At 41.7% G+C, this 22,698-nt stretch overlaps 1 protein-coding gene across 2 annotated transcripts in view; it reads left to right on the forward strand.

Annotated features, from left to right (window-relative positions):
* ADCY9 (adenylate cyclase 9) overlaps window positions 1–22,698 on the forward strand; it is an 81,934-nt gene that overhangs the window by 43,744 nt on the left and 15,492 nt on the right. Inside the window, exons 3-6 of one of the 2 annotated variants that reach the window (XM_082772026.1) lie at window positions 4,074–4,178; window positions 8,408–8,625; window positions 12,577–12,679; window positions 15,956–16,164. In XM_082772026.1, coding sequence (XP_082628152.1) covers window positions 4,074–4,178; window positions 8,408–8,625; window positions 12,577–12,679; window positions 15,956–16,164 — 635 coding nt within the window. The remainder of the gene's footprint in view (window positions 1–4,073; window positions 4,179–8,407; window positions 8,626–12,576; window positions 12,680–15,955; window positions 16,165–22,698) is intronic. The other variant, XM_082772027.1, reaches the window with a different exon arrangement.

Raw genomic sequence — 22,698 nt, forward strand, 5'->3', positions numbered from 1 at the left:
GTCTCAAGTTGTTGGTGACACCTTTCTATTCCTACTGCTGTGTAAGTAAGAACTGGATGGCATATTTGGCATCCCTCGGGCACCAGCTTGCCAGCTCTCTCTCATCTTTCAATGAAGGGACTGACAAAAAATGTAGGAGAACACAGCGCAGGGCTGTCAGGGGATGCCTGTACAAATGAGTCTGTGCTGCCTGGTGCATGGCCACACAGAGATACTGCTGAGGCCATAAGGGGTAGGAGCTTATGTGTTTCAAGTAGTGAAGAGAGAAAACGAGGATGCCTTGTTAACCTGATGGGTTAGGTTGGAATAGATGGTCCCCAGAGGTCCCTTCCACCTCGGAACCTCGGCTGTTCTGTGATTCTGGGACAGCAAAGTAAGCTTTAACCGCAGGGCAGCAAAACTACAGCAAGATGATCTTGGGGGTCTTTTCCAACCTGAATGATTCTGTGGTTCTAACACTGATCTGCTGTCATGTGGGTAGGCACTTACTTCTCTACGCGTTTTCTGAAACAAGAGCGTGACTTACTCAGCAGAAGTGTGCATCACTTCCTAAGCAGCTAGTGTGCCACGTTCGGATGTGCTGCTGGCCCGCGCTCTGTTTGCTGCTCATCGCCTCCCTGCCTCTGGTCTGGGGCCATCCTGGCTGGGTGTTAATTGCTGTTTAAATGCTCACACTGTTCTTCACTGCACAGAAGTGCAAACATGACTATCCAGATAAGTGAAGAAGAGGCTCACACTGGCTGTCCAAGAAGGGAAGCTGCTTCAGAAGAGCGTCTAGGATAAGTGCCAGCTTAGTTTCAGCCTTCTCAGACACCCTATCTACAGTGGTGCTAAAGCTACTGCATCGAGTTTATGCTTATAGGTACCTGTTTCTATTCATCACCACAAGCACTGGAGGTCTCCTGAGGGATTTTGCAAATGGCCAGACAACACCTTGAAAATACTGTGCCTGATTGCCCCAAACAGATTGATGCTGCAGTGAATTTTGAACGGCCCCAAACTCTTCTTCCCCTGCAGTCTGATAAGTATCCATATAACGCATGCCCCAAAATACGACAGAATGTGTACAGCACAGTGATAAAGCAATCGTGTGAAGGCTCAGCACTTATTTAAAAAAAATGCTCTGCTGCCATAGTTGCAGTATAGGAGTGCAAGATGCTCTTGCTTCTCGCAGCAGGGCTAGGTGCAGGTACTCCAAGCTCTGCAGCACGCTCTCAAGTGTGGATGTGCCCTCTGGGTAGTCTGTTATGGCAGACTGTGGACCGAGAGGGTTGGGTCAAGCATTTAGGAAATCTGTAATTAGCCAGCCATGCCAGAACAGGTCTTACGATATTAAAAATAATAATAATAATAATAAATTAGAATATATTTTTAAAATCCTCACAAAGAACAGATGTGCAATTTAATCACAGATCATGCACAGTTTCTGAAAAGGAGTGGGTTTCTTTTATACGGTGTTTTTCTTTTAAAGCCTGCAGCTTGCTGGTAGGGTCTGGAGTGATAATTTGCAGAAGAATCATGACTTACATGCCAACTGTTTTAAATACAAAGCTGTAAACAGTGTCAGTGTGGGAGGAGATGACTCCAACTCTGCAAAAGAGACTAAGTAGGAGGGGCAAAATTGTAGGCAAGCTGAAATATTTTTGTTCCAAAGGGAATAAGTGGCCATATTGCATGAAAAGGATGACTTTCACCTTTTGGGCTTGAACGGATGTTCTAGTGGACAAGGTCTGTTAAGGAAGGTCAGGGAGGAAAGTGCAACAGTAATTGATCCATGAAAGGGATTGTATTTCCTCCTCTCCTCCACTATGTCTGCATTTAATTTGATTGCAAATCTCATTGCAGCATGGATATCAATAAAAGGCATTTCAGGTCATGAAGTGGGTATGTAACCAAAACACCGAGGAAAGATGCTGAAAACATTAAGTAGCAGCTGATTTTTGTATGAAAACGCTGTAACTTGCTCAGCCGTTTTTGGTGTTGGTTTATTTTATCTATCATGTATTTTGAAATCCCATACTTGACTGAGAATTATAGGCTTTTTGTAAAAAAATGTCATTATCAACTCAGTATGAAAACAGAAAGTACTTCTGCTTGTTTTGGTGTTTGCTGAAAGTGCGTTAATGCATTATTCATCGTGGCTGGCCACAAACGCACAGAGCTGGTGCGAGTGTCTGCAGTAGAGAATTAAGTTTATGATATTGACTTGAACCCATGGGGTAGGTTAGATAACCTCCCATCTCTTTTCCAAAAGACAGGCTTCTTTTCTGAGATTTTTGTCTTCTGCTTTAACCCTAGGAGCTAAACATGCGATTTGGTCCTGCTGGTTTAGTAGCAAGATCAAATGGGGAGTATTTTTTTTATTTTTGATGTTTGAGGTATTTGATTTTTATTATCACCATTAACTGACTTCTGCAATGCTTAAGTCTACTAGCTATCATTCTAGGAACATAGAAAGCTCGTTACTCCTTGGTCATGTTCAATTTTAAAGTCATTTAATAATGCTTTCTGCAAAGTGGTTAAGGCATTCATGATACTTGATATTTTTTTTAAACAAAACCATTTAGGAAACAGCTTCATTCTTTTTTCCAGTATGCTGTTACTTGGTCAGGCTGTATCGCTTCAAAATTGGATGAAACTTGCTCACCTGTTGCCAGATTAAGGCACTTGTAGGTAATTTGAGTGCCTCAGCCCAGCCCATGCTCCCGAGGAGCCTTGGGTGTGATGGTCACGGTCTGCTGGCTGCTAAGAAGGCTCAGAGCCTTCATGACAGCCTTTGAGAGACATACATGGTTGAACGATGGGTGGAGCAGCAGTCCCAGGAAGAAGTGCCACACCAAAACAACCTTCAAAATTAAGACTTCTGAATCTTTTTTGAAATTCAGGTGTGACAAGAGACAGGAAAAGGGGCACTGGATGAAAATTCAATTCTGAAAAGAGAAACATGCTGGTCTTTGAAATAGGGAGCAAACCTGAAGGGAGAAGCTGTTGTGTTTTTGGTCCAGCTGTTGTATTTTGGATGGAAGCTTGCACCAGTCCCTCCTGAGCTCAAAATAAATAGATAAAAGGGACATGGGGTGTTGACTTCGGGATGAAATGCCCAAGTGGCTTGTTGGAAATTTCAACAAGTTCTTTTGTGGATAACCCACCAACACATAGGGTAGCGTGCTGAATTTAGCATGCTGTTCCCAGTGACTGGTGTATCTGTACCCATTCATAGTCTTCTGGCAAGCCTGGTAACAACAAACTGAAGAGCATAGGAATTGTCAACAGGGATCAGATATAGGGTTCCTCTCGTGCAGTATCCTGTCCCTACATGGTGAGTACAAGAGAAAAGTTTGAAGGACTTTACAAAAGAAGATACAGGGTTAATTAGAGAAGATCCCATTTTAATTCAGTGGGACAGATTGTTTTAAAAGCTGAACTGTGACCTTTCACGTTGCTTCCAAAATGCGTAACCTATAACTATTAGGAGTGTTGATGGTTTTGCTTTCCTTGTTTCCTGTGATGTTTGCTCAGTGTTTGGCTTCAACAGTATAACACAGGCACAGCTCCAGTCCCCTGTCTTACAGAGCTGTATGAAAAAGTATTCTTCTTTGTTATTTTCAGATTTGTTACTTTCCATTTTTCTGTGCTGTTCGTAACAGACCATGGTGTTTTGTGCTTTTTGAATATGCTGCGTTCTGTGCTAAGTCCTCCCTCAGCTGGTCATAATGCCATTCAGATCCTTTTGCAGACCCTTTTCAAACAAGAAAATTGCACTTCTCTCGCTGAAGAATATTTCTGTCTTTTTAGGGTACTCCTTTACCAGAGAGTAGTGATTACAGAATATCTGTGATTTTACACCAGTAAATCTTTCCTGGATTAGATTTAGCTTTAGTAAGCAAAAAATCTATGATTTGTTTTTGAAATGGTGGATTCTGGTCCTTTCAAATTTTGCTCTGTTTCCCTTTCTGTTGCTTTGTTTATCTTTTAACCATGCAGCAAGCATACAAGCAGGCCACATTATAAATTGCATACCATTACGAGGACACCAGAATGTTCCTGGCTAAATTTTTTTTGTCTCATTGCAGCCTTGCCCTTCATGTAGTACCACCCTTGCACCCCACTGCGATGTCAGCATAGATGAAGGAGCTATCCAAAATGGTTGTCAGGATGAGCATAAAAACAGTACAAAGGTAATTCGAGTATTTATCACTTCCCTTCTTTCCCCTTATTTCTCTGCTTCAGTTAGCTTTCTCAGTTTTGCACAGCTATTGCTTTATTCAAGCTCTTAAGCAGCAGAACCAATTTTGAGCAGTTGTATTCCAAACTTTAGTTGGCCCCCCCGCACACCCTAATTTTTCAAAACAATTAGTAATTTTATGGGCCAGTTTGAGAAGGACCTAAAAGTTGGGCTCTTTAAATTAATGCTGAGGCCAGCCAATGAAAGAGGCACAGACAACACTACCAGCATCTCCATCGCTTACACCAGTCGCCGTGTGTCACCTAGCCACAAGTCACACACCTGTGTCTTGCCATTGTCTTCTGTATCATAGCTCTAAAACACGGTCATTCCTGTTCATGCCCACAGCTGATATTCACAGCACCTGAGTCCATTCACATCCTTTTTCTGGCAAATAGAGCATCTTACATATTCAGCATGCTGCTGCCAGGGTTGTTTTCCTAGCTTGTTGCTTAGATATTCTTACCGAAGCCACCTACTCCCTCTACAGTACCAGACATGGCCTATTTGTTGTCTTGTTTGTGGCCTTTGTAGCCTCCCTGCTCTGCCTGTCATCTCTTCCCCCTTTCCAGAAAATTAAGCTCCCACCAAAATGCAGACTGGATGCCAGAGCTCATCAGCTCTCTGTTATATTTTCAGATAAGTTTTAATGCTTTTCCTGACTGGGGAGATCACTTTATAACTATTCTCAGAGATAGCTATCTGGTTGTTTTCCTCCTCATCTGTCTGTAGAACTCTTCTGGTGTACAGAGCTAACAAAAAAACTTGCCAGCATTTTTGTAAATGGTATGTAGCACAGTAGGCCGTGTTCTGTGCTGGGGTTCCTAGGAAACAGCCTAAGAAAAAAAAATACTAATCTCTTCAGCTCTCAGGAAGATAGAGCAGGGTGGCCAGCAGGTACTGGTCTCAGAACAGCATGAGATCTTCGAGACAGAAAACATTGTGGGAGATCTTCCCAGATGGTGAGCATGAGATGCTGCTTCCCAGGCTGCTTCTGCCCACGTGCCAGGGGTCTCCAGGAACAGACTGCAAACAGAGATTTTCCTCCCAGTAACAACCACCTGTTATCATATATTGTCTTCATCAGAATTATTCTTTAAAGTTTCTTCCTACTGCAGCTATCTTAGCCTCATGTATGTTAATCACGTGGGGGATGACCCTTGCTTGGAAGAGGCCTGTCCAGTGCTGAAAAAAATATCAGTAACGTCACTGGAAGAAATAAGCTGGTGGAAACCAGATCATATGTCCCTCATGTATTCACAAGTTGCTGCCCCCAAAACTGGACCAGCTAAGTGGCTATCCAGTGAGTCTGGGATGCCCATTTAAATGAAAGCTTAAACAGGTACATGTACAATGCTGCCATGGCATTTGATTTCCAGATCTTCTTTGTAGTCTCAGCTTTCTTAGAAAGAGCCCTCAGCTCCCTCTGCTCACCTCTGTTCTCTCCCCACACTGTCACTGCACCTGGCCCTGCAGCATTCATGTCCCCTCCTGTTCTCTCATCTCCCAAAACACTGTTAACCACCTCCTTTGACCCTTTGGAGCCCCCAAGTCTCTTCATGAGGGGATCGGTCCCATGGTGCATCATATCTCCAAGTGCTCGGGAGAACTGCACGGCCCATGGCTGCCAGAACCCACAGTAGCACTGGAGCTAACAGCATTTATTAAACAGGGATTTTCTCCTTACAAGCAAGCAGTTTCAAACTCTAATCCCCTCCTGTTAAGATTAACAGAGTGGAGACAGCACAGGAAAACCTTGAGCTGACCAAAGGGAAGAATTTTCTTAGGGATTTGAGCCTTTGCCAAAGAGCTGAAGAGAAAAGGCCAAGAGAAGTCCATGCTGACCTTCTCTGAAAGAGCAGAAATTTTCACTGCATTCTTCAGATGAACTCGAAGAACAGTCAGGGAAAGCAAACAGTACACATATCTTTTCTCTGAGCTGCCCAGACAAAAAAAGCTGTGTTTCCTCCTTTACTGCTTTTCAAGTAAAGCAGGGTGAGGAAAAGGAGAAAGATTCTTTACAGAGAGAAGGGTGATAACTGTGACCTTCATTTTTCTAGGCCTCAATTTTTTTTCTGCAAAGTGCTCTCAGCAAATACAATCTTTAGCACTAAAAAAACAAACAGCAGCAATGAAGAACCTTCACTTCAGGCACTTGTTTGACAGTTCTCCTTGCCTCGGGAGCAGCGGTCGCTCCGGCCGGCACTGCCGTGCCCTCTGCTCCTCCGGGCGGGCTGGGTGACCTGCTCTGGCTGCCGGAGGGCTTGTTTGGAAGCTGTTGAATGCTGTCCCGTAGAAAAGACACTGGAGACCTTTGGTGGTGACCAGGAGAGTGCCCTTCTGTCACACTCACAAATGCCTGTCCAGTCCAAGAGATACGCGTTGCTGAAATCACCTTTCTCTTCTGTTGCTTACGTTCCTTAGCAAAACATTGGCAGCACACCAAGGTAACTACTAAATTTCCCTATTATACTTCATCAGCTGCTGTCGCTGTACCATGAACACCTGCAAGCTGCCAAAACAGCTTGTAAGTCTTGAGTCACAATAGGGACAAGGCTGGGAATCCTGTCCTCTCCGTGCTCCACTCCTCCTGCTGGGCAGCCAGTGCAGAGGAGTCCTGTGTCCTGCCAGGGCAGGGGGAAAGGGGAGAGCAGTCTGCCTCCTTCCTGCCTTTCCTCCTGTTTGCTATGGCTGTGGGGCAGAGCAGGTCTTCCTTTCACTATGGCAGTTTTGATGGGGATGGGGAGCCGAGCCCAAGTGCCTTCTGACTCTTCCCTGCTCAAGGTGATGTTCTGCTGCTGCTGCTGTCTCATGTCTTCACTGGTAATTATTTGTGAAAGCAGTGATGCATGAAAGTTTTTAACATGCCCAGTGTTTGTGTTTTTATGTTTGTTCAACTAGAAAATGGATACCAGAAATGCTTATGTTAGAAAAATGCTTCTTTTTTGTTGTAACGTCTTCCTGTTAAAAACTACGAAATAATATATTAAGTGGCCTGTGCACCTTCAGTTATACCTGCCTGTGTTCACGTTCCTCATTTGTTTTACAGCCTAGAGACACAAGGAGATTCAATTAATTTTGCACAGGCAGCTAGAAATCTGGTATTTCTCAGCCTTAGCTAAGTTGATTTTACAATCTAAGGAACATATTTCAGTGCGTGATTGGGTGGTGTGATATTTATGGTCACTGCAGTGGCATCCAAGAATAGTCCTCTGGAGGAGCTAGTCACTGCTGTGCTGACTGCTCTACAGGCAGAAATGAAGAAACTTCTGTCATGAGTGGGTTTCAGGATGAAGATGAATGATAAATGATAAGACGTGGAGGGAGGAGATGAACATTCAAATATGCAAAGTTTTGATACATGTTTGTATTTGAAAATTGTAAAATGATCCTGACTAACTGCAGCTCACTTTCATTCTAGCTGTATTTAGCTGTCTAATTCCTTGGACTTGCTTCAGTGCACATTGGTCTAGATCAAACAAAATGTAAAGGAAGAACTTCATGTTCCATGAAAATAGAATCATTTTTGGTTCAAACTTATTTTTATTCCGAAATGAATGACAGCAGAATTGCTGATACTGTGCACTTCAACTGTACTGCAAGCTGGTGTCAAAATTTAAAAGTACATTATTAATGGTAAAAGAACTATATCTTAGTGAGGAAAATGTGGTTTCAGTTGCAGAATATTTTTGTAGGATAATGAGCTGTACAAAAGGTCTGTTCAGATACAGCTGTTCCATCTTTCTGGGAAAGCAGTGAGGGTACAGTGGACAGTGGCAGGATCAGCAAGGCTGGCAGAGTTAATTGTCTCATGACCTGTGGAAAGATAGTACAGTTAAAGCAGGTATTTGAAAAGATTTTGAGAAGAATCTTGACCTGAAGATGAGTGAATGAAGTTTTGGTCTATCATTGGTCTTCACTGCATGTGTGAAAATGTAATTTGCTTTCTGATGCCTTGGAAACAGGGACATAAAAAGCAAAAAGACAACAACACCTAAAGAGGCATGCGCTTCTAGCAGACATGAATGATTTCAAGGCAGGTGGAGGTAGGTCTTTGACATGATCACATAAAAGTTCAGCGTGCTGAGGGAAGAATTTTTGACTTTTGCTCCATTAAATCTCTCCTGTCTGCTTTCTCAACCATTCATGTTCCCTGTGTATCTTTTGCTTTCTGTCATGCAGGCTCCAGGAGGCCATAGTCCAAAGACTCAGAATGGACTTTTGAGTCCTCCACAAGAAGAAAAGCTGAGCAACAGTCAAACCTCGCTTTACGAAATGTTGCAAGAGAAAGGAAGATGGGGGGGCGTGAGTCTGGATCAATCAGCCCTCCTTCCTTTGAGGTTCAAAAACATCAGAGAAAAGACAGATGCTCACTTTGTCGATGTGATTAAAGAAGACAGGTAAGGAAAATGGAGCTGCACAAAGAAAAGGTATATAAAGAAAGAAAAGGCATTAACAGAGGTCCCGTATCTGTAATCAGCATTTGTGTGCTTTTTGTTTCATGTCAATAATTATTGTAAACATACTATAACATGCTGTATGTTTTCTGATCTTAGTCTGTCTTCTGTTTAACCTATAGTAGGATCTTGAACTCAAAAACATTCTGCTCAGGAATATGTAAAGCCAGGTTTTTCATCATTTTTTTCTGTGGTTAACAGACATTCTTCATTCAAGCCTTTGAAAAGGAAAAACACTCTTTCAGTGACTTGTTACAGAGTTGAACTCTTTCATCTTTACATTCAAAACTCCTCATAATACACATATTATGTACCTTCATCTGCAACTGAAACTGTAATATATAATCTGAACCACAAAACTCAAATTTTTGTATTGCAAGAGAACAACATCTGATAATATTGCATGACTAATACCTAGAAATCACATTTGGCTTGGAAACAGAATTAATAGAAGTGAATTCTCATTCTACCTACAGCATTTTGTAAAGTTAGTCTCTCTCCGCATTTCATACAAAAAGACTTGTTTTGGGCAGAGGCAAATATGTTCTTCAGAATTCAACACTGTTTGATTTTGTAAACACACAGCCGTATCTCCCTTATTATGGCAGTGATTTGACTGGATCAGCTAAACAGACAACTTAGTTTTGTTATTATTTATGGCTATTCTTATTTTTGCTTCACTGCTTCCACTGAGATTAGGGACATTTTATCTAAATATCCTTGAAACTGTATGCTCGTATATACTCCAGGCTGTTTGGAACAGGGACAGCGTTGTCTTAACTGGAAACATGACCAAAGCAGGGAGAAGTGAAAGAGGGACAAAAGTCCTTCTCCAGCCTCTTCTTCTCTTGTTCTTTTTCATTTTGTTTTTGTTTGTTGGTTGGTATTTTTTTGTTGTTATTGTGGTGTTTTTTTTTTTCAGATTGCCTTTCTCCTGGGTCCAACCTCTGTAAAAATCTAGGTTCCTTTTTGTGTGTGTGTTCTGTCATTAGTGGCTGAGAACAGGTGCTAAGCTGATACTTCAAAATATTAGAAGACAGAATGATTGTGAAAGTCCAAATGTTTGCAGAAATCAGGAAAAACAAATTGGATTTTTGTTTAAAATGTAACCAGCATCCTGCAAATTTTAAGTTACAGAAGCAGCTTAATTTATGCCAGTGGACTGCTAGATACCCACCTCCAGCTCTTGTATTCATGGAACTTTCCTCCTCCACATACAAAATGGATACTTCTTCAGAAAAGGAAAAAGTGGGACCATGATGTGACATCAGTCAAAGCCTAGCTTTTTTTTTTTTTTTTTTCAATTAAATATCATCATTACCATATTAAGTGGGCCATTTCTTGTTGCCAGGGAAACTTCTCTGCTGAGTTCGGTTCATGTAAACATAACTTTCCAAAAATAATCTCCTGATTAATTAGGTCTATTCAAAATGGTTTAAGCCTACCGTTTTATATCAATCCTTTTTAACATTTCTTAGTGTTAAGTTATAGGTAATGAGTCATTTAAGAAACATGTTTGATCCCCTACTGTAAAACGTAATACATTGTTGGTCTCAAATTTAGTATCGATGAGGACGGTTGAATGGGAAATCTGAGTTTTCTCAGCGAGTGGGGTGAAATCCAAACTTCCACTTGGTCATCTTACATGAAGATTCACATCATTCACAGTAATAATTACTGGAATGTTGCTGCTTTGCTTTCATGTTACTGCAAACCCAACAGCAGCGAGTGAGAGCTTCTCTTCATATTGGGTAGCGACTTGCACCATGTTGCATGATGCAGGTGTTCTGATCTGCAATGTAAATTAGGCATCACATTCACAGATGTCTAACCTAGATATGGTGATTAGGTGTTTAAATTAATCATGCAAGCTTCCTGTACAGCTGGGAAGAGTTAAACATATCCTAGGGACGATTCAGGAGCCTGCACACTGCACAGCTGCCTAGGGCTGGGTGTGAGAAAGTGTTGGACGCTGGTGGTGTTTGTCATGCCCCAGCCTCTTCTGGAGTTCAGGTGTGTGTCTGAGAGTTTCACAACCGGCTGCTGGGCTCTTTGTGTGCCCAGATTTTGCCTTGGAGTTGTTATCTCAGCACAGTTCCAGTCATTTTTAAAAACAATAGCAATAAGGCCAGTGTTAGTGTAGCATTTTTCTATTATTGCGTTACACAGGAATCCTTTCCATGTAAGTTACTGGCTTGCCTTTTCTTAGAAATTGATTATAAGTATTTCACACAGTGCATAGTTTGAGCTTTAACTCTGGCTTTACTACAACCACTATAAAAATACCATGCTTTGTTCATTGCAATCTGCATGCTACCATGTATTTTAGAAGAAAACTGTAGTATAAGAGGTAGTAAGAGTAGTAAGTGGGTCTTGTTGTTCCTTGAGAGCATCCTGTAATGTTTTTTAATATATTGGCCAAAACCAGAGTGTTGAAAGGATGTAAAGTATCTGCCATATTCTTGGTTGAAGTCTTTTGTCTTCTAGAGCCTCAGTCTAGCAGTGTGTATGTTTGGTTGGTCTTGCATCTTGAGAAAAAATGTTTCCCACATGCTATCTTGTATTGGGAAGTTTGGGCGTTTAAAAAATCTCTGCCAGTGGTACAAAAAAAATAAAATGCAGGTACAGACTAGCTTTCTTGGGTCTTTCAGCTTCTTCAGTTACTTGGAATTTGGTCTTGTGCATCTCGTGGCCTTTGTTTAGAGTTAGCAACTGCAAAATAGTCCACTCAAATTTTTGCTCAGGTGCTATGTTTTTTGATGTAGCGCTTGGAAAGAAGCAGTCCCATGTCAGATTCTATGGCAGTTTTTAAAACAGTGCATTATATATAACGAGTGGAATCAGTTGCCTGAAAATGAATAGAGATTCATAAGGAGAGCGTGTGTTCTGAAGTCTCAGATTAGGATGACAGAAGAGAGAGTGACAGACTATCCCAGGAATAAATTTGGGTAAGCAAGCCTGACCATCAGGCACAAAGCAATCTGTGCTGACTAAGTTGAGTCCTTCCAGCTCTTTGACACCTACTAGAGAAAGAAGAGGTTTGCAGATCAAGTGTCATAGATATCACCAGAGAATTTCTTTCACAGGCTTCTTACAACTAATGTAGAACTCAAAAAATGCTCTTTTTTTTTGCTCTGGAAGGTAGGAAATAGAAACAACTTTTTAATGTTTAAGGCCCTTTTGTATTTGTGCTGCACCTGGCACTGAAAGATAAGGTGAACGAATAAATGAACACCCTGTGGTAGATGCTGCCTACTGGTTCATTAGTTCTAGTAAGCTCATTTCATTAGTTGTTAGTGCCTTTGTTGATGATTCTGGAGATTTCAATTTTTCCGTTGCAGAAGTAAATTCAAGCCATCCATCATCTTGGGTTACATTTTTCTGCAGCATGGATCGTTAAGCAAATGTTCCCAGCTGAGTTACTGAGATATTTTAGTGTCTTTGAAATAACAGGACGGTGCTGTTTTCTAAAATGGACAAATTTGTCACCTTTATCATCCTTGGCTTGCTTTGTCCAATGGAATTCCATCCAAGACATAAATATCCCACGGCCACGCGTCTCCTAAGGTTGTGCACCTGTAGCAGCAATTAACCTGTACTATCAGCTAGCTTATATTACACTTACCTGTAGCCATCTGCAGTTATAGCTGTTAAGCTTCTGGAAGAGCTTGTTAGTGTCTTCCTGAAAATATAAAAGTTTGCTCTGTCATGGTTTTGTAAAATATTTCCTTTGACTGAGCGAGGATAAGGGGGTACCACGGTGGCTGAGAGCAAAGAACTACAGGAACTGCAAATGCAAGTGCCTCCATCCCTGGAAGCAGAAACCACAGAATGGTGGGGCTCTGAAAGCACTACAGCTGAATAAACTGATGCTGAACTGTCTTTTCTCTTTAGCCTCATGAAAGACTACTTCTTTAAACCTCCTATTAACAAGCTGAGCCTGAACTTCTTGGATCAGGATCTGGAGATGGCCTACAGGACAAGCTATCAGGAAGAGGTGAGTTTCTCCTGGCATTGGTTTTCTTCTGTAATCCATTCAAGTAATGTCTGTAATTGTTTTTAACACGTTTCATCGCAGTTGATGACAAGGGTTATGAAATGTCAAGTGGGATTTACTACTCAGTATTGCTGCCTCTGAAAACAGTCTCAGTTTACCTGTCTTGTGCCATGTCCTGAGTCTAGTCCAAGATTTGGGTTGGAAATACATTTTCACAACCCACCAGGATACACTAATCACTTCCCTTGCCTTTTCTCCATTTTCAAGTTAATGTTTCAAGGCTTTAGGCAGCTCAGAGAACTGTAAATGACTACTTGCCTACTTATTAAATGTCCTGACTTTGAGAATGGTATTTTTGAATTTGATTCTTGTTCATGCCACAGCCTCCTGGTTATCTCAGTGATACCCAAATCTGATCTGAACTCGGTATTATAAGTTCTGTAAATGCGTTGCATTCAAAAACAGGCAGTTCAAAACACTGTGTAACTGTAAGGAACAGGGTGTAAATTGTGAGGAACTTGGTGCATTCTTCAGGATTTTGCAGTGAGTATAAAAAGTCCTTTACCCCCTTGGGAGCTAGTAGTTCTGCAGATTTTACCCGTCAGTAGATATTTTTGCTGGGTTGATATGAACTAGCAAGATGTTGTAAGTTTGCATGTAGCAACGATAGACATCAGTACTAACTGAGGTTGCATTTCCACGAGTGGCTGAAAAGGTACTGCCAAAAGAGGGCAATTGCTCTCCCACCTTGTTCCTACTGCTCCATGTTCCTGATAATGGCTCTGGTGCTTACCATACTTCCCTGCTGTGATCCAGTTCATTTTACTAACCTAGCATAAAATATTCATGTTTTGTTTTGCTGTTTGGGGCTTTTTTTTTTCCTTTTTTTTTTTTTTTTTCTCCTTTTTTTCCCCTCTATTTTCTGTCTTGGGATTGAACCAGCAGCTTGCTGAGTGCCAGAGGCAGCACACGAGGTGAGGGTCTGGGAGCAGGAAGGGTTGTGCCCTGTCCTTGAGCAGTGCTGAGCTGTGAGGCTGGGTCGCACATCTGGCAGGGTTCCCACCATGATAAACGAAGGTGTTGATTCTCTCTTCTCCCAGTTTACCCTGTATCTGAGGACAGGTAGGATTTCTGTTTCAGTGCTTGTTGCTCTCTACTTGTAGGCTGCTTTCTGTGCTGGGCAGTGCTTCCACACTGTCCTTGGCAGCAGCCCCTCTTTGCTTGGTTTCTACTTTTTACAAATGAAATGAGGTGTAACTTTTTCTTTTTCCTCTTTTTTTTTTTTTTCTAACGTAAGGGAAGCATAGTAGTGATGCAGTTCAATTCATTCACCTTGTTCAGGAACTCTATGCTCACCCTGCAGCACTTTCATTGGTATCTCTCTGAATAAAGCTCATCCAGCAGCAATAGGGAGAAGCTTCCTGTGGGTGACATTCACATTGATGAAGTCATATCTACAGCAGTGTATTACATCTACTCATATCCTGGATTGAGTACTACAGGAGAGCAAACCAAGAGTAGTTTGTGCTCTTTTGATACATCAGAATTTACATGGTATTCATACCAGTGTGTGTGTGTACATACATGTGCACACACAGACCCCTGTTTGCCTGCTCAATTTGTACAAACTATACGGAAAACAGTAAATCAAAATCTTTCTAGCTGAAAGATTGGAAAGAGAAGAAAAGCAGTGATAGTCAAGCACATGCAGATTGATCTAGTAATGTGGATGTGCAGGAAATTGATAGAGGAAGGAGAAGGAATGAGGTCTGTGCATTTTCTTGGTGGTAAGCTACTCGTTTGAAAACTATTATGTAAACCTACCTGAAAATTGGAACCTTATTTTGTAATAGCAACTGTGCAGCACTGGGGCAAAACTTGTTAAAGCCTTAGTATTAGCACAGTACTGGTCCAAAACAAAACAACAAAAATCTCTTGGGGAGCAAAGCAATTGTAGCATTGCTGGTTGTTGAAATGCCTCGCAGATCACTGTTGCTGAACGCGACTTCCAGCTCCAGCGAGTTCACCTCTAATTACACGCTGCCAGCTGCATGATTGCTTTGTGATCATTCCTAAGCGTCTCCACGTCCCGAGAGCTTGCTTAGCCTGTTCTTGTTTGGAAATTAAGGCACTACTTAACACTGTTAGGGCATCCTTAACTCTGTCACTTTAGGATGCAGTGCTGATTTCCTTAATTCAATTTGTGCGACTGTGTATGGACTACAGAGATTCTGCTACAGTTCAGATTAAAAGGTAATTTTGGCCCTGAAACAAAACTCAATGAATACATTAGGTTGTAGAGAGCTACAAATGAAGAACAAGTTCATTTTGCTATGCTGCTGAGTGCCGATAATGTTCTGAGGAGTGAAAGAAATGTCCAAATGAAAGCAGAGTACAAGACTGCAGTATTCAAATAGGACTACTTCATGGTGTTATCAATAGCATACTTCTCATTTTTCTTTGGAATTTGTTTTCTGCTGTCCCTCAGGAAGATACAAACACTCCTAAGACTGCACTTAGTGGAATAAGCCAGGGCACGGAGCTCATGGTCTGGTTTTCAGCTGGACTGGCCAAACCAGCACACACCGCAGCTGTGCCAGCACATGGTGGGGTGGGGATGTGTGGTGAGGGGTTGCTTACAGCAGAGAGTTACTTGGAGTCCTGGCCTTAGATCAGTTCAGGTTACATAGCGTCCCAATTGCTGCTTCTAGTCTTGTCTGAAAGGGAGATGTGAGCTCTGCCACGGTGAACTAACTCTTTCTGTTGAGTGGTGCTTGGAGGGTTTTCTTCAAGAACCCCTGGAACCAGAAAGCTTTTTTTTTTTTTTTTTTTTTTTTACTGTTTTAAGTTCTACTGTTATTTTAAACGAAAATACTTGAAGAAAACTTCTGATAGCTTTCTCTGCTAGCAATTAGTTTTTTATGTTCCCTTGCATAGTATTGGCAATTTTCATATTATTTCTATATCATTATATTCTGTTAAAAAAAAATGATAGTGGTCTTTAAGAAAAAAAAAAAAAAGATTCACGCCATACCCAGGGGCTGTGCTGCCAGCGTGTTTCTGCAATGTAGGCGTATTCTCAGGGAACTGCTAGTCATTGAACTACCTCTTCTGTTTCTTTTTTTAAAACAGTACTTATAGTGGATTAATGAAGTGGCAAAATGTTCTCTATTCCTCTATTTATTTTTGTGAGCTGCTGTTTATGGTACAGTCAAATTCGGCAAGAGAGCATTTATTCATTGTCATCACTTCCCTCAACCCTTGTGTTCCATGCAGGTTATAAGGAATGCTCCAGTGAAGACATTTGCCAGTGCTACCTTCAGCTCACTCCTGGACGTGTTCCTCTCCACCACAGTCTTCCTCATACTATCTGTCACGTGTTTCCTGAAGCACGGGATGGTGGCGTCCCCTCCGCCACCTGCGGCCGTCGTCGTGTTCATCATCGCCATCCTGCTGGAGGTGCTGTCCCTCGTCATCTCCATTAGGTAATAAAAACGTAACGCTGTCTTGAAATAGGAGTGAGAAACAAAGCGGTTGGCTGGCTAACAGTGCTAGCAAAGGCAAGAAGGCTTGCAGCAGATCTTGTGCAGAGAGGGTCTAGCTCAAAGAAGCAAAGTCTGCACACCGTGTGTGTCCCCGCTTAGTGCTTGTGGTGCCGCACACAACTCGATGTCTTTTGCTCTCATCTGTCCTTCAGAAAAATCCCCCACATTTAAACAGAAATACACCATTCTGGTTTAAAGCTGAAATAAGTTGTCACAAATGCAAACAATATTCCTTTTCCGGGGGGTGGGGAGGGGAAGGGTGTAGGAATAAATAAAATTGCCAAAGTCACAGCACATCTGTCAAGAATTAGTTTTCTTAATTATTTCTATTTCAACTCTGATCAGTTTAATATTCAAATACTTTGTGTTTTTTTCTTTTTTACACACTGAAGTTCAGTATTCCCCTCAATTCCTTAGCTGTGTAACAGTCAGCTGCTGCTCAAGACGGGACACGGTCTTGTCTCCTCAGTCAGGGCCCTGCCAGCCCCCACACTGCCTCCTTGCAGCAACGAACCGTCAGCCCCCAGGTTCTTCAGGGTGCCCCTGAAGCCCTGTGCCATCAGAGGCAGGGCTTAGCTGCAGGCACAACTACCTGGTATTTAACAGTGATTTCTCATTCCCAATTTATGCCCAGTCACCTCCAGGATGTGTGTTCTGGACTTCTGGGACACTTACGGTCCTTACCCCATCATCTGTAACTTGTTGAAGATCCGTTACTGTGCAGTTCCTGCATAACGTGGGGTTTCCCCAGGCCTTAGCAGAACACTGCAGTTGTTACATGCATTCAGCAAAGCTCATGCTCTCCTGGGCGTGTTGCCTGATGTGCACAGATACCACATGTAACATGTTATTAACCCAGATGGGAGACGCAATAGTAAGATGTTTGTTTGTCTGTACTTGTGATGGCAAGTTAATTCTGCCCCCCTCGTTCTCTGTTTTCACTGTCACAAGAGAATGTTATGCGGGTGGTGTGTGGAAACGGGTGTCTTCACTTGCAGCTCTGCAGATCTGTTGGTTATGTGTAAGTTAAAATGCTTTTGTAATTACAAGCTAGAAGCAATTCTGTTGTTGTTTCAAAAGAAACAGTAGATTGCAGCTTGCACTCTGACTTTTCAGGCTCGAGGTAAAAAATAATTTGTACTTCAGCCACCAAAGTAATCCTTGTAACTCAAGTATGCCTACAAAGGTATGCAGGCATGTTTACAGGAAATAGTTTGTTTTGGAGAAAAGAGATGTCATTTGTGAACAGGGACAGTACTTCTGAAGGTAGTGTTTCTTAGCAGGTGTATTTGGCTGTTACGGCTTGAATAGTATTGTAGTTCTGGAGTTTTTGGAAAAACTAGAAACTCAGAAAAGTGAAAATTTTTTTCTGTCAGTTTAATGAGCCCAGGCAGTTCCTTCATTACGTCAGGATTGTGAGCAGGAAGGCAACAGTGAGCAGTTAGTTTGGGTTAGGTGGCCACGAAACTGAATCCTTGGATTTGTTCAGCTCTGAACAGCTCAGCCACTGCTTTGTACAAGAGTTGGTTTCTGCTACCCAGGTGCATTTGGAGATAGTTTGTTTATTCACCTTGCAGATACCTTATCAAAATAACTCCATTTTAGTATTTTTCAGTATGTTATTGTTCCTACTTGTTTTTCCAATGTCACATTATTATCTTTGCATTTACCTTTTCTTACTTCCTACAGTTATAAAAGATAATGCTGTAATCCTATAAATTTTTATATGTGGGTACATAAGGTTTTCCTTCAGTCCTGTTCTGTAATTGGTTGGTCATGTTTTATTTAAGGAGAAGAAGGAAAGTTGTTGTTTTCAGTATGCTATCTCTATAGTCAGGAATTTGCAAAGCAGTTTTGTCTTTCTGAGCTGTGTACAGCAGTAGGGAGGTTTAGATTCATTGCAGCACTGTATTGCTGAAATCCATGCTCTCTGATAGTGAGCCTGGGCCATTACCAAGGTGAGTTTAATGTTTTCTTAATGCTATTTGTTTTTTCCAATGACATTTCTGCCATTTGCATGAGATTGTATTGGTTTAAAACCTAAATTTTACTTCCTGAACAGGCTCAGATTCCTCATTTAAGGTCGTGTTGATTTAAAAAGCCAGTGTTTAAAGCAGACTCCTAAGTCTTAGAAGTATCTATTTTTTAATATTAATCATTCCTTTTCCTGATTGGAAAAGCAGGCTGAGATACATCTCACTTTTTGGTGAACATCTGTAGACAGTCATCAAAACTTAACTGGTCCTGCCTGTTACGGTAGCGGCAAGTTTTCAATAAACAATGCATGGAGAGCACACAGGTTTGCCTTTCTCCTCATGGACACTCATGGGAGGTTTGGGCATGCAGAGAATATTGTAATTCCTGCACAGCTACTACGAGTGCAGATGATGGGTGCTCACTAGCACTTGCTGCTTTCACTGGGACCGAGATGGCTGTGAATCTCAAGACCCTACAAATTCTTGTGGTTAATTTGGGAAACAGGAATTGCTGGATGGGAGAAGTGGTTGCTGCCCTTCCCTGCACTCTCCACCAAATGCGTGGCTGAGGAATTTGTGATTGAAAACAAGCCACTGGCTATCAGTAGCTACTGGGGCCCTTGTCACGCAACTGTGAGATGTGCTCTTCTTTCCTCTGGCATGAGGGAAGTGTCTGCAAATTTACCCCAGAGTTACAAGCAGTTGATTCTCAGTCATTGGCTGCCACAGGCTCACATTCACAATCTTTCCTTTAGTAAACAAAATATAATTTATAGTTGGCTTACATCTCATCATGGCATCTATAGTAACTTGTAAGTAAATCTCTGAAGTTCAAAAAAGGATCATCTCTGATCTGGGGAGATCTCACCCAGGGTACTTCCTTGAAAATAGCCTCCTACTTTGCACTGAAAAAGAGCTTTTATTGCTGAAGACAATCTCAGAAGCCTTCTGGCTTGCTTTCAGTTAGAATCATAGAATCATTCAGGTTGGAAAAGACCTCTAAGATCACCTAGTCTAACCCTTAACCTAGAACTAAAGTCCACCATGCTTCTAAGTTCTACATCTACACATTTCTTGAAGACCTCCAGGGATGGTGCCTTCCCTGGGCAGCCTATTCTAATGCCACACAACCCTTTCAGTAAAGAAATTTCTCCTGATACCCAACCTAAACCTTCCCTGGTGCAACTTGAGGCCTTTTCCCTTCATTTTACCACTTGGTGCTTGGGAGAAGAGCGTGATTCCCACCTCTCTACAGCCTCCTTCAAGGTAATTCTAAGAACAAAGGTAGTTCTAAATATATTGGCATATTTTGGGGGCACGTTTTTTTAGGATTTGATGTCTGTTTGGGGTTTTGGGTTGTTTGGTATTTTTATGTTGAATTTATGGTCCATATTTACTTACGGTAAGATACATTTTTGGGGCACTCCAGTCTCCACAGCCTGAGGCACACGCTCATGTACAAGTGTAACAACCTTCCACTTCCCCATCTGCGCTATTGAAATACGATCATTCTGTAAGTGTTCCTTAGTTGGCTGCATTAAATTCAAAATGTTTTAAATTGTGCACTGCATTGCATATTCCCAGAGGATGAGTTTACAGGCAGCTCTGTTTTCACTGCTGAAGCATGGAGCTTGTTGGCATCAAGAGGACAGACGTACTGTTGTGCCCTTATTCCATCTCACTTCCTTTGATCAGAAAGAACAAAATCATCCTTTTCCTCTTTAAATTGTCTTCAAAGCGAGGACTGCTCACTCTGACCGCTCATTATGCACAGAAAAGCGCAGAGCTTCCTGTGCAGAAATGTCATCACAAGTGACAATCACAGAATACCACAGAGATATCTTAAAGGGAGGGGATTGGACTACAATGCTGGGCACAATCCTAGAATTTCAGGAGAGGGATTATTTTGGGACCAAAAAATTCTTGCCTAAGTTTCTTATTGTATTTTCATTATCATGATGCGAAGCACCCTGTATTTAAATCAGTCTGACTTTTAATTGAATCCAGTGCTCAGACTAGGAAGTACTCGCTGCAGCTCTTGTGGCTAAGGGCTCGAGTCCAGCTGCGGTAGTGGGAGAGGAAAGCACTCACTGCCTGCACAATGAGAAACGAGGTAAAACTGAAGTTGTTAGAGCAGAAGTCCTTATGGAGCAAGGCTTGCAGGAGAAGGATGTTTTGATTTCTTTGAAGTGTCTGATAATAAATTATTGGAGTATCTATAGATGAGGATCCCACTGTTATCACAAGTGCCACTCTAGAATTAATTGTTTAAAGCTGCATGCAAAAAGTGGTGCTTAATTTGTCAGCATGTGGAGTATGTCATCTCCAGTTCTGTAAATGTAGTGCAAAGAATGTCCTTCTGCCCACTTGAAATATGACTACTTTGACTTTCATGAGTTCAGTTGGAGTGTAAAAGGTCTTAAAGTTCTGGTATTTTATAAAAAAATACCTTGGGAAATGTCACTGAGCATACGACAGTGTGTGAAGTTTCACTTGGGATTCTTAGGGGTGCTTCTGCAGGAATACAGGTAAAAGAGATCTGCCCACTATTTTAGGTGTGAATACAAGTTTTTTTGTTAACTAGAAGCTTTTTTCATCCAGTTCTTGTTCTCAATTAAAACTTGTTATAAATAAGATGTTTAAAACATGCATTGCTTTCAATAACACCCTTCAGTGAAGATCTCTCAGTGAGGAGACGAATCCAGTGTAGTGGATATTTCAATCCTGTTCTAAAGAGTGAGAGGTGGGAGCACCTGGTAAGTTGATTCATCAGTTTAGAAGTACCTTAATAGAGAGGAAAAAAATCTTCTGGGTGAAGAAAAAAAGCAAATAGAGTCAAAGCAGTAGAATGGAAACCTGCTGTAGTGTGATGAAATAAAACTGCCCTTTGCCCACTACTTTACCTTCTCAAGGCTTGCCAAAGTAATATCCAAAGTCTGTCTGCTGTTGAAACCAGGTAGCTGACCGATTGGATCTTCTTAAATTCCTCATAGCCAAGAACAAAAATTGCTTTGTGCAACTAGAGCTTAATGAACTGGTTTTGTTAACAACCTGACTTACATAGAGTATTGATGCAAGGGCAAACTGTATTCTGTTTTGCTTTTATTTATTTCTAACATCTGTGACTTTGGTATTTAATATCCCACCAATTCACTGCTGTGCCAAAAGCTTTTGATTTGAAATATGGGAATTGATTTTAAACTGCCAGTAAATACAGAAATGACGGTAATGTTCTCCATTAGCCATTAATCATTTATGCCAAAGTTACTAATTTGAACTGCAGCTTGTGTAAACATCTTAGATGCTTCAGCATTTAAGCCCTGTTGAGCTACCCACTGACACTGCATTATTTACCGGTAGTGCCCTGTGGCCATTAAATGTCTGCAGCTCTCCTGCTGCCGGGATTTAATGCAGTGCTCGCTTCCTCTGATGGGAGAGCTGTGCTGCGTTCACAGGCTTCATCTGTTTTGTGAAAGATGGGGTTTCGCTTGTTTTAATTCCAGAGCACAGAGCATTGCAATTGATTCTGGACTGAAAAAAAATAAAATAAAAATCAATGCAAGAAGGTAAACATTACCACTGAGAAATGTGGAGTTGTCCTGGAATTTGTGCTTGCTTTTTCAAACATGCAGCTGCCTAAATAAAGAAGTGTCCTCATCCCAGGATTAACAGATCAGGTTTGCTGATGGATTTGTTGCTATAGTTCCCACAAGAATTTATCCTGGCATGAGGCTTGGCAAAAACCAAGCTTTTCTGCTCCGTGCAGTGCCCGCGTGGGTCGGGCTGTGAGACACCAGTGGTGCCGGGTGCCCGTCCCCAGGGCTGGGATCTGCACCCACAGCAGGGTCCAGGCGTTGGCGTGGGCAGGGGGTGCCCAGCTCCACTCAGGAGTGATGGGTGCTGCCCACAGTGCTCTGCCAGAGCCGGAGCTGTTTCCTTCTCACTGTTTAGCCATGTAAATGCTGATCCCAGTTCGTACGCTTTAGCAGGATCGACTTTATTTTTAGAGGCATGAACTTGGGTGGCATTTTCAGAAGGACTCGATACTGGAGCAGCTTGGCTGCTGCTGCAGCCGGGACACGTTCTGCCATGGATGGTAGAGGCTGTCAGGACAGTATATAACACTTTAGAAAAAATAGTAATTACTCTACAGGGCTTTCGAATTTATTTTGCTTTCTATGCAGTTGTATTTCCGTGCTTTGTTGCAAATTCTCTTTTATGATGTAATATAGCTATGCTTTTTGGCTTCCATGGGACTCCATTAACTAGGCACTGAGAAATCTGTGAGCACCCTCTCGTGGGGTGCTGATGTATTACAGCGTTTTCCATCCTATTGCCCTAATTTTCTCTTTTTTTTTCTTTGCACTTAAGTATAATTCCAATATTTTAATGTATTAAAGGAGAGAATAAGTCTATTGAATAATGCTAAGGGTTGCAAAATTCATGAAGCCTAGAGCTGAGAATTAAAGTAATACTCATGAGCAAGGCATATTTAAAA

This window comes from Aythya marila, assembly GCF_965140915.1.
Source record: "Aythya marila genome assembly, chromosome: 15".
In the NCBI taxonomy this organism is placed as follows: domain Eukaryota; kingdom Metazoa; phylum Chordata; class Aves; order Anseriformes; family Anatidae; genus Aythya; species Aythya marila.